The 12293-nt window shown below is 43.8% G+C and overlaps 1 protein-coding gene across 1 annotated transcript in view; it reads left to right on the top strand.

The window, feature by feature from the left end:
* Positions 1-12293, top strand: part of gabrb2a (gamma-aminobutyric acid type A receptor subunit beta2a) — a 32790-nt gene that overhangs the window by 18083 nt on the left and 2414 nt on the right. The window contains exons 5-9 of the mRNA XM_063492023.1: positions 4231-4313; positions 7858-7995; positions 8212-8364; positions 10602-10846; positions 11317-11457. Coding sequence (XP_063348093.1) covers positions 4231-4313; positions 7858-7995; positions 8212-8364; positions 10602-10846; positions 11317-11457 — 760 coding nt within the window. The remainder of the gene's footprint in view (positions 1-4230; positions 4314-7857; positions 7996-8211; positions 8365-10601; positions 10847-11316; positions 11458-12293) is intronic.

A 12293-nucleotide genomic window follows, 5' to 3' on the forward strand; every position in this document is an offset into this window, starting at 1 on the left:
CAGCGAGGAAAAAACACACATACACACACACAACAGGAAAACACAAACTCCACTTAGCTTTTCATTTTATGCAGGAAAAAATGAAAAAGAAACATACACACAGACACCGAGTGCGTGACTCGTGCTGTATGTCGCTCCACATTGGCATACAGAGAGAGACTGAGCCGAAGAGGGAGAAAGAGACGTGAAGGTCAGACTTCATTCAAAATGGAGAAATTATTAGGATTCTCCCCACTCCCTCTCCACCCTCCCTCCTTTCTCTGTGAATATTGTAACTCCTTTTGTGTTGTGAGAGGACACATCCTTGTGCTTTGGAGACTGACGTCGTCTTCTGTCAGGCCGAGGAGCGTTTCTGCTCTGCAGCTAAAATGCACGATGATATCCCGTGGCCTGGGATGAGAAAGCTGCCTTCTTTTCTGCGAATGCTGTCAATGGGATCACTTTTAGAGTTATCTCCTTCTGAAGTTACCGATCAGGCGAGAGGGAAACGCAGAAACCTCCTCTTTATTTTTCCTGCTTTTTGATTGGATGTGCTCTGTGACCTGCCTGAGCAGGAAGAGGCAATCCTGCATGTGTTAGCTCAGCTCAACATGGGCTCTCTATCCAAAATGGAGGAAGCTTCTCCATCTTAATTTAACTTCTGAAATGATCTTTCTATTTTTTTCTCCTGATGCCTGCATGCGTGATGAAATGTCAGTTTAAGTCAGCCTGCACCAGGTTTGGAACCTGCAAAAATCCTCCTCCCCTCTGCATTTTGGCCTCTTCTTCTCTGATGCTCCCTCGAAATGAGATTCTGTCTGGGAATTCGTGGTGGTTGTGTTATGTCCGTAAACAAGGTCATTTGGAATAAAGGTGCACAGGCCGCCTTAGGGGGGTCCACACACACACATATACAGAGAGAGAGAGCGCCTGGGTTGAACTGTGAGAGGAACATAGACAAAAAAAGAAAAAAACTGCCTTTTTTAGACTCTGTGTCCTATTAGCTCCGACGCAGAGCAAATGTAGCGTGTTTGATTCTGCGTGATCTGCGAGAGCATGGCCTCTCCGCCGGCAGGTTGGGATGAGCGAGAGATGGACCGGCTCTGATGTTGATGAAGAGCAAACAAGCCTGTGCTTCATGACAACTGCTGCTGCTGCTGCTGCTGCAGAGGTCCACAGCAGACTCTCTCTGCAGTGGAGATGACGAAGACGAGGAGGAGGAGGAGATTCAAAGATGGGGAGGGAATCCTGCAGAGAGAAACCCTCGTCCTGCTTCTCCTGCGTGCTCATTATTTGCATTTTTGGGGTAATTGTTAGCGCAGGTTTTGGATGCTCTAGCTCAGCCGGGTGAGGTAGGGGGGTGCAGAAGCAGTTCTTGATCAGCCGTGCGGAGTCTCAGACGAGAAAGCTGTGAGACTTCTGCTGATGATGTAGGTGGGCTATAAATAGGCTGTTATTTTTACCCCTGCCATTTTGGCCTCATTTCTGCTTTTCCCCTGTGTTTCCTCTGTGCCACCGCGATGATTTAGTGATGGCGATGGCGATGATGGTGAGTGATGAGTGCCTGGCTGTGCGAGCGCAACATCCTGGGAAGTTGTGGCCATAAAAAAGGGGTAAACTAGGACAGAAATGAGCCTCCTGTTTTAATCCCCCAGTGCACCATGGCCCTGCTAACTGGCTCTTACATAAGAGCCCAGAGAGCAAGAAAAAAGGAGGCAGAGACGGAGAGAGCCCGAGTGTGTGAAAGAAAGACTGCGAGTCTCTGCAGCTCGAAAAAATGAAATCCCAAACTTGCCAGGCTCGGCCTGAGGGAGCTGAACATCTTATGCAGAAAGATTTCAAATAAAGTTTGCTCTTAATTATTAAAGACAAGGCGCTCTTAAAGATGCGTCTGCAGATGTGATGAAGTTAACCGAGAGAAGGCATTGTGATTGTGTTTTTTTATTGCCATAGTGTCCCCGCAGCTCCACGGGACCACGTTCTTAATCTCAAAGCAGCAGCGATTTGAAAAATGTGTGAACTCAGAACATTTTTTTGCCCATTTCTATTCATGTTTAAAACATTTACAGGCTTTCAGGAGATGACAATGCACACCAAACAATATACATTTCAGCACTTTGTCATACATTTTTTTCCCATGGTAGCACTTCCATTATGATTTTATAAATAGTGGAATGACGTAAAGTCTTTGATTTATCAAAATAAACAAATCCAGACACCACTGCTTGTTTTTTTTTAATGGTAAACAACAGATTTTTTATTATTTAATATTTATTGTCCCTGATTTATAAAATTGCATATCCTCCTGAGGCCCAATTTCTGAACAGAGATGTGCAAAGGTGACCCTCATAAGCCCTCAAATAAGGACAGCGGGTTTGTTTTACAGCTTAACACTGTAAAATGATCACCTCTCTTATAAGGACAGTTTACCTTTCATTTAGTTTTGTATTTGTTCAAATTCATTGATAAGCAGCAAGATTCATTTGTTCCCATTACGAACGCTGTATTTCACAAAATGGTGAAACTGAAGAAATAAAGAATAAAAGGACATATGAATTAATATATTGATGGAAAGTGAAATTATGAATAAAGACAAATTATGACTGTGCGACACTGAGGGATCCTTGTTGTTGAACTGAATGTCCAACGAATGTAAAGTGTAAATGTAGCGTGACTTTTACTGGATGATCTGGCTACTCAGTGGCCTTTTTCATTGTCACGTACGAATGAATGGACCGCTAACACAATAAATCGATGATGACCGTAATCAGCTGTGACAAGGAAAACCCGCGGTTATGACAAACACTTCAACCTATACTGGGAATTCTCCCACAGGCTGCTATTATTATTAATGGTCGCGTGACGCCATCATGTTTTATATCAATCAGTGTGTTTGTGTGTGCATGTGTGTGAGGGGGTTCGTCTTACACGTCTACGCTAGATTTAGCCCCCATAGTTAGATTGTGTGTCCAGTCTCTCTCAGACAGCCTCGGGGGTTTGGTGCGGCCGGGTGCCAGCCCGTCTCAGCTCTGGCCAACTTGTCATCTATAACGGGAAGTGCGTCACCCTGACTGAACCTGTTGGATATGACTGGCCTGTGCTCGACGGCTCTTTTTTTAAGGAGCCCATTGACCAGAGGTTGAACCCTGCTTTTTTTTATCTCTTTATGGGATAAAAGTAAAACCAGCATAGTGTCCAAATTCCACACTTTGTTAAGTACAATAATTACTAGCTTTAATAGTTTCCCAATCTTGTGATAGGAATAAAATATGCATTAAATTTCATAATAAAAGCAGAAAAGAATTTCTCAATAAAAAGACATCATCAGCATCAGCTCATGATTTATGGAGGCTTGAACTGAGGCTGATGTATATTTAAAATCTGATTAATACGTCCATTTTCTTCCTGTATCGCTTTAATGGTTAGACAACAGAGTGCATCAACACCATAGTAAAAACAACAGAGGAAAAAAAAGTTGGTCTTTTGCATACATAACTGTACATCGGTGTGACAAAACTGTCCAATCCAAACATGTTTATAGTTTAGGTTTATAGTCTGAATCTGGGAAACCTGAAAGCCACACAGCTGACACCTGTGTGTGTCTCTGGCATATGCGATGACTTTTCTGCTGCGTGAATTCTTTAATTGATTTAACTTTTATATAATGTTGTCTTGTTAGTGCTGTGTTGGGGTCTGAGAGAAGAGGAAGGATGGTTGCAGAAAATAAAGCACTGTATGTTAGTTGCATGGATTGACCCTGAAAGTAGAAACCAAACTTTAAAGGCAGGACAGAGTTTTCTTTAAAACTCTACCTGTGGCATAATCACAGAAAAATCACAATATTTATTCCGGAAACCCAAAAATTCCAAATAACTCCATCTGAGCAAGCACTTGGTAACCATGCGGCGCAAAAAGTGTGCTTTAACAAGAAGAAAACCAGACAGAACCAGGCTCCGGGAGCGCGGCCATCTGCCTCGGCCGGTTGGAATGGTTTCTCGGATTTGCCAAACAGCATCTGATTTTGAATTAATCCTGATCCCCACATTTGATGGCATTTTCCATTTGAACCTGTTATTTCCGGAAGAATGGCTTTCATGTCTGGTGCTCTTCAGGTTTGCCAACATCCTGCAGGGATGTGTACATTACTCTGCGCAGTGAAGGTCAAATAAAATGATCCCAGCCTGCTCGTGGCCGCCTCCACCTGTTTCTGCGTTGAATCCTATATTTCTTTATCCCTCTCTCTGTGTGTAGGATCACTACAACCGCAGCCTGCATGATGGACCTGCGCCGCTACCCTCTAGATGAGCAAAACTGCACCCTGGAGATCGAAAGCTGTAAGTACCGTTGTCCCTGACAACCAGCTCTCACACCCACACGAAGACATCGAATTAAAGAGATCCCACGTACGCATGCAGCTCGGAAAACCGTCCTGAAAACAGTCTGCCGGCCCAGTGGCACCGAGGTAGAAAGACAGTTGATAAGACAGGATGTAAAATGCTGAGAAAGGCTGATGAGATATCAAGAGATATGCATCAAGAAGAGGAACATCACTAATGGCTCAGTGACTGATAACATCCAGCCTAATTAATTCAACTGCTACTGCAGTGGCTTCCCAAGGCGAGGAGGAGCCTGATTAGGTCCAGTATTTCAGGAGGGTGCTGATAGTGGATGTTGTGTTCAGCTTTCTCGTGAAGCCGCCTCCATGTTTGTGAAGTACAAAGACTCAGTTTCACGTGGAGTTTGTAATTGTACGTGATCCGGTGCTCTCAAGTCAGGGGAGCGAGGAAAGAGAGGAGGAACGTGAGAGAGAAAGACGAGGTCCTCTGCGTGTATTATCTGGGTCCCCTAGGAGAAGGATTATGGGGCTGGGATGTGGTGTAGGGCTCAGTCTTCCCGGGTTTGATCACACTATTGCCAGCAGCGTTAAGCAGCACAAAAACAGCGCGGGTCAGAACCACCCCCCCCCCTGCTGCTCCTCTCCCATTATGCTTGCCATCTCTCTCCCCATCACCCTCTCTTTCCGTTTCTCATCTCCTTTCTTCGCACGGTCTCATCCTCTTCTTTTTTTTCCCTCCCAGCCTTTTTATCTCTCTCTCCATCACTCATATGCTCTTTTTTTCTCTCCTCCTCTCTCAGGCAGAAATGCACACACACACACACACACACACACACACACACACACACACACACACACACACACACACACACACACACACAGAGCTCCAGTTTTGATCACCAGGCAGTATCTGCTCTCATATGGATTAACTGGCAACGGTTTTAACGTTGGAATCTCTTCATGCCAGAGCATGCTATTTTATTCAGACTAATGAGCCCAGAGAAGTCTCACTCCCCTTGATAAACTCAATGCATTTTTAACAGACACAAGTCTTAAAACCCCAGAAACCCCCGATACATCAGCGACTCACTGCTGCGACTCAGGCCGCTGGTCTCACGTGCTGCACTGAACAAAAACAAAGCATTTCTTCCCCTCTAACACCAACTAATACGATCTGTTATGCACATATAAATGCTGACATACAGTATCCATGCACATCTTTGGCTCAGGCACTCTTCACATCAGTCTTGATAGGCCAGGTTGAGTGCAGTGATGTAATGCACTAACAGAGACAATGGTCTGGAACGAATGGAGCTACAAACTAACTGAATGTACTGGCCATAAACTGCTCCCTTCATATCGAAAAAAAAAAACCTCCCCTCTACCAAATGACTCAACACCCCGCTGATCCCCAGCCTGACGTAGCCGATAAGAACTTAACCGAGCTGCACCTCAACAGCAGCATGGTACACTAATTGGGGTAATGCTGTGGCGATAACGCTAGAGCTTATTTATCTGCTGGTGTGGAGTTCCAGCATCCACTGCTTTATGCTCTGCAGATGCATTCAGTATTCAGTGCCGTAGTTTGCCCTGGCAAGAAAAGCTTTAATTAAAGCATAAGACTCATTTTAAACAAATATCGGAGAAGTTCGTGCTTCCTCTGCACCAGAGAGCTTCTGTATTGCACTGATGGACATGCTTCTTCATTACTGTCATCACACACTGTGAGTTTGTTTTGAGTCGATCCCACGTACTTCATCCTGCTGCTGTGAATACTCACCAGAGCACCAAATGTGTTGCAGAACCTGAACAGATGCAGAATTTACTCCTGTTTGAGTAATATTGGCCATGAGCTACAGGACCCAGCTGTTTCGGGGGATTTCTTTTTTTTTTCTTTCAAACAAAAACAGCAAAAAAAAAAAAAAAGAAAGAAGAAAGAAAGAAAATCTGTATTTGTGTGCCATTACCTTAACTGTCAGTGATGCAAGATGTTAAAACCACCCTGGAGACAGAGTCTCTTTCTTCCACAGCAGACACATCGCAGTAGGAAAAGCACAGGTATAAATAATACACCGAATGGTGGCTGTTGAGTTTCCTGACATTGTGCATGCAGGTTCGTGCAGAAGGAAGCCATTGCTGATATTATTAGTAACACCTGAGCTTCTCCAACTATGACAAATCAAAATGTCTGCTGTGAAAAAAAAAGGCCTGTGGGTGAAGCCGGCTGCCCGTCCGACCAATAACAACCCGACGTGACTAACTTCACCTTCAGTGTCAGCGCCATAGCAACAAAGAATTTAGTGTTAATTTTTAAAAATCAAAGCCTCGGAGTTTAATTATTCATCACATCTGAATAGGTCACTGCCTCTATTTTGAGCATGCGGCAGTCAAAGTGGAGCTTTGGAGTAGGGAGACGGCCATTCCCCGGGTGAGCCCACGACGCCGCTCGGTTGACTGTAGTGGGATAAAGTTCCGACGAGAACATGTTTCTTGGTGCATATACATGCTTCACACACAGAGAGTTGAAAATGCTGAGTGTTGATTAATTTTTTATATGCAGATAGGTTCCTTTGTCTCCATTCACGATGTGTGCAGCTATGTAGAAATTAGCTTTCTGCTTTAAAGTGCTGAAAAATAAACATGTTGTCAACCAGATAACTTCTTGCAGTTACACAAATTGTTTCAGGTTGATGGAAACAGGTTATGGAAACAAACCTGCAGTGAACCGGCAGCCACATATTTAGTGAGCGTCCCTCTGTTTCTTGTCCCGGTGATGGAGCTGAGAGACTTCTACTTCCTGCAAGTTCTTGAAATCACCAACAATCACCTCCTTCTTACGCTCATGATTAATTTTGAGTGACAAATGGATGAATGCATGTTTATAGAGATTACGCTTACACAAAGTTTGTCAGCAAATACTCAGAGCACCTCTCAAAGATTTCTGAGGGCTGTAGGTGTTTCTGTAATCTTCCCTGCTGTTTATAACCTTAAAATTTTAAAATGTGACAAGCCCCTAATGCAAAGATGGCCTCTGCAGCAGTGACTGGCTAAATGGGAGATCTTAAATGTGTGCTGGTTTAATGATCCTCACCCTAACCACAACCATAGAGATTTGTTTCTGCAGTGAGCGCCGCAGGACTTTTTTCTGGCTTGTGGCACTTAAAGTCAAATTGCAACACCTCCTTAAATTTTAAACACTTTAAATACTTTAAACCAAAAGTGATTTCATATTTTTAGAGCCCTAAAATGGCACCTTTATTCTATTTTTGTAGAAAGCATAAAATATGTTGTTAAATTTCCTGTTATTTTGATTGATTGATGATTAGTTATAGTTCCTAATCATCTTATGACCCCTCAGATGTAATCAGAGTTGGTGACGGCTGCTGTGGATATTGCCAAGCATTAAGTATAGTTAAGGGCAAAGACAGACAAAACCGCAGACAACGACTTTTAACATTGCAGCACTTTGCTGTGATATATTATAGAGCATTAATGGATGGTGATAATGTTTCTCTAAGTGTCCTGGCTTTTTTCCTCTGCAGATGGATACACCACAGACGATATTGAGTTTTACTGGCGAGGTGGAGACGGCGCAGTGTCCGGCGTGGACAGGATAGAGCTGCCTCAGTTCTCGATCGTCGACTACAAACTCATCTCCAAGAACGTCGTCTTCTCCACAGGTGTGCAGAAGCTTCACTGGGTTTTGCGGGTTTTAATTAGCATAAGCTGCTGCGTTAACAATTTTTTGGCCTTTTATTTTTAACATAAAATCGACAGTCAGTATTAGAGAGAGAGAGTGTATGTGACAGACTCCCTTGCGTCAAGGAAAATGTACTTGGTGTCACTGAGGAAACTCTATTTCTATCCCACTTCCTCTGCTCCTTTGCCTCCTTCAGGTTCCTACCCCCGCCTGTCCCTCAGCTTTAAACTGAAGAGGAACATTGGTTACTTCATCCTGCAGACATACATGCCTTCCATCCTGATTACCATCCTCTCCTGGGTCTCCTTCTGGATCAACTACGATGCATCGGCTGCCAGAGTGGCCCTGGGTAGGATCGGCTCGCTTCTGCTCAGCGCTGACCCTCAGAAATAACCCAGAGCCAAATGATAGCAGAGCATGAAAAGAGCCATTTAACGTACATTATAATGCTCAGGATTTCTGCATTATTGTGTCTGTGCCGAGCCTGATGTTTTCCCTGTATTTTCTCAGCGTTTACTTTTTTTCCTCATTAGCTCTAAGCACAGTGAGTGATAGCAGTGTGTGATAGGCTGCCTGGCTAAATGTCTGTTGTTCAGAGATGACTATATGCATGAGTCATGCAGAGCGAGAGGCACTGCAGCTCGACCTTGAAGTGTGCTGTCTTTCTCTCATCCTGTCTGTCTTTTGGAGCCTCTCGCTGGCCAGAGATCGCAGCTTATCAGAGCCCGAGCGCAGCTGTATTTGTTTAAATGCACCGTGCACGCTCTCACGCCAATGTCAAACTGGCACGTCGGTAGCTTTTGCGTTTTGCGCGTCTCTTTCTTGTCACACACCGTTTGTTTTTTCGGAGGTGGGGACGGCTGGCAGGTCAGAGTCCCAGACGGTGCGTTTAGAGGGTAACGTGATTTAAAGATGTCTCCCACCCCCCCCACCCCCCCGCTCTGCTCTCAGCGTCCTAACCAAAAGAGAACAAGTGCAGCCAATGGGGAGACGAGGCTCCGTGCTACAGTGACAGTGCTGGCTGCCGGGTTATTTATAATACGTGTGAATCTGACCAAATGCAGATTGTGCAGGCAGATGACTAATGTATCAAACACAATGTGTACATGTCAGGAAAGCAGGTGAATCGTGCTGTGACTAACAGCAGATGTTTACAGTGGCAATGTGGCCCTTTTTTAAAAGCCTACAGTTTGTTCCATCATTTGGTTGCACGACGGGATGTAAGCTATCGCAGTCTCAGGTGTTTTTTTTAATCCATATGGACTTCTCTCAAATTTGACTGCTTGCGTTCATTAAACACTATATAATGTACAGCATAAGAGCAAACGCACATGTTCCCAAGCATGTATACTTTGGAGATGAGCACCTGAGCTCAGTTAGTTTGATGCTGGGGCAAATTCCAGCGAAGCGAGAAAGACATCTGTGTTCATTCATTATGCACTGCCTCTATAGTAGATCCTCAGTTGTAAGCAGCTTATATAAAATGCAGAGTTGTGGCATCAGATGCAGAAAACTGTGCACAGTGTTTTGCCTAAAACCAGTGGAATAAAATGGCAGACAGTAGCTATAGTGCACCATAGCCTGCACAGGGAATGACTCACCTATAGACTTGGGCAGAGCGGTGCTTTGGGCCAAACGCTAACATCAGCATGTTAAGCTCTGCATGCTAATGTGTCCACACTGATGACTAACATCAAATTTAAAGGGTTCATCGTGGTAGTATTAGTATTAAGGTGTTAAATAATCAGGCCTCATCTTATCTTAAAGACCTGATAGTATTGTATCACCCAAATAGAGCACTTTGCTCTCATACTGCTGGTTTACTTGTGGTTTCTAGAGTATTTAAAAGTAGAATGGGAGAAAAGCCGGCAGCTTTCAGGCCCCTCTTCTGTGGAATCAGCTCCCAGTTTGGATTTGTGAGACGGACACTATCTCTGCTTTTAAGATTAGGCTTAAAACTTTCCTTTTTTGATAAACATATAGTTCGTGCTGGATCAGGTGACCCTGAATCCTCCCTTAGTTACGCTGCAGTAGGTCTAGGCTGCTTTGGGCTTCCCATGATGCACTTTGTTTCTTGCCTTGCTCACTCATTATGTGTTTATAAACCACTCTGTGTTCTACAGTGTGTTTTTTGTCCTGTCTCCCTCCCCCCAAACGGTCGCAGCAGATGGCTGCCCCTCTCTGAGCCTGGTGCTACTGGAGGTTTCTTCCTGTTAAAAGGGAGTTTTTCCTTCCCACTGTTTCCAAGTACTTGCTCAAAGGGGGTAGTTTGACTGTTGGGATTTTCTCTGTATTATTGTATGGTCTTTACCTTACAGTATAAAGCACCTCAAGGCAACTCATAAATACATAAATAAAATTTAATTTTAAAAAAGTATTAGCATCATAAACACATGCTGCAGTTCCAGTTCAGTTCTCGAGGTATTTGCTCTTAAAGCTTTAAATTCTAGACAGAAATCTGGATGAATCGCAAAAGTGATTATCATTATAACAGTTGAATATCGTGACTAAACTTCACTAACACCTGACACAAAACATCACATGCGGGGCTTTTGTCTCTGAAACTGTGACTCTGTTGATCTCCAGGGATCACCACGGTGCTGACCATGACCACCATCAACACCCACTTGCGAGAGACACTCCCCAAAATCCCCTACGTGAAGGCTATTGACATGTACCTGATGGGGTGCTTTGTCTTTGTCTTCCTGGCCCTGCTGGAGTACGCCTTTGTCAACTACATCTTCTTCGGCCAGGGCCCCCAGCGACAGAAGAAGGCGGCCGAGAAAGCAGCCACCGCCAATAACGAGAAGCTGAGACCCGACCCCAACAAGGTACGTGCGCGAGCCGAGCTCCTCCAAAGGTATCCGTGTTGTCAGTTAATGTGCGTGTTTGTTTCTGTGCGAGAAAATTACCTCTTCTCCTTTCAAGGTCAATGTGATGCTGTGATCAATGCTTGATGTCCTTTACCAGCACTCTTTACTCCTGCTCTAGCTCTCCATTTCTCACTGGTTTAGCCCTGTGTATCAACTTTATTACTCAGCTAGGATCTGAAAGAGTGAATGCAGAAGCAATGACTGGCTTATACTTTATCTCCATATTTCTGTGTCTCCCAAAGGGCAAGGCGCCTCGGAAAAATCACTGGCTGTGGTGCCAAAAGCCTTCTCTTTAAATTTTATTCAGCTGCTAAAGTTAGCAAGAACAACGGCAGCATAAGAAAAAAGAAATCAAACACCCTTTCCTTCTGAGTGTGGCAAGCTACGATTTCCCCCTAAGTAACAGTGCTGATTTTGTATGCTTGCAGTGGCTGGTGGGAAATGTAGTTCAGAGAGATGATGCTCTGTATGCCAGAATGAAACAGAGGGAAATTGACGCATATGACTCGATGTGGGATCCCATCTTTGTGGACGATGCCGCATTAGGACTAGGCGAGCAAAGAAATAAGGTACTGGAGGTTTTGAAAGTCAAAACTAACAATGTCATCAATCTGAATCAATCCAGATCAGAGGAAAATGCTGTAGTTTTTTGTGCATTTCTTTGATTTTTTATAGATTTTTTAAGGCAACCTTGATCATCACTCCCACCATTGTGTTTTTTTCCCTCTCTTGGTTTGCTCTTCATGCATTTTCCTGACAAACATGGCTTAGCAGTTTGATTTCTGCAGGCATTAATTTAATCTTAACTTGGGCTGTACATCTGAATTAATGGGAAATGAGAACAAGAGAAATGAAAACATCAGTAGCTCCTCTTAAGATAATATCATCTAGACCGAAATACTGTATCTCTAAGGTGACTGATTAATCTCTTGAAACTAAGTGAAGCAATTGAAAAGAAAACAAAAGCAAAGAAAAAAAAAAGCATCTCCAGATAAGAGAAAGAAATCATTTGCAGTTTGATGAAAAGCTCCAACTAAGTGGCTTCGCTTTAAACCCCCTCAAAAAAAAAATCAACAAAATGCATCAGGCTGACATTTACAGCAGGACGGGATTGGATTATTGGGATGTTTTTCCTCAGAAGTCAGGCTATGGATGAAGAAATGTTGATCCGAATTCACTTCCCACAACGTCTTTCCTGACCTGCCCTGAACCTTTTAGCCTCTCCTCCATCTTTGCAAAGTCCTTTACAGTTTCTCTCAACCTTCTCCTGTCACATTTTCCTTTTCCTTTGCTTTTCTCTTTTCTGTTTTTGTTCAGTTTGTCTTGTGAATCGACAGAATTTTAACCACACGCTGGTTGAAATTCTGACATGGCAATGAAGGTTTCTCCATGAGAATTAAGTTTG

This window comes from Pelmatolapia mariae, linkage group LG2 (genome assembly GCF_036321145.2).
Source record: "Pelmatolapia mariae isolate MD_Pm_ZW linkage group LG2, Pm_UMD_F_2, whole genome shotgun sequence".
NCBI lineage: Eukaryota > Metazoa > Chordata > Actinopteri > Cichliformes > Cichlidae > Pelmatolapia > Pelmatolapia mariae.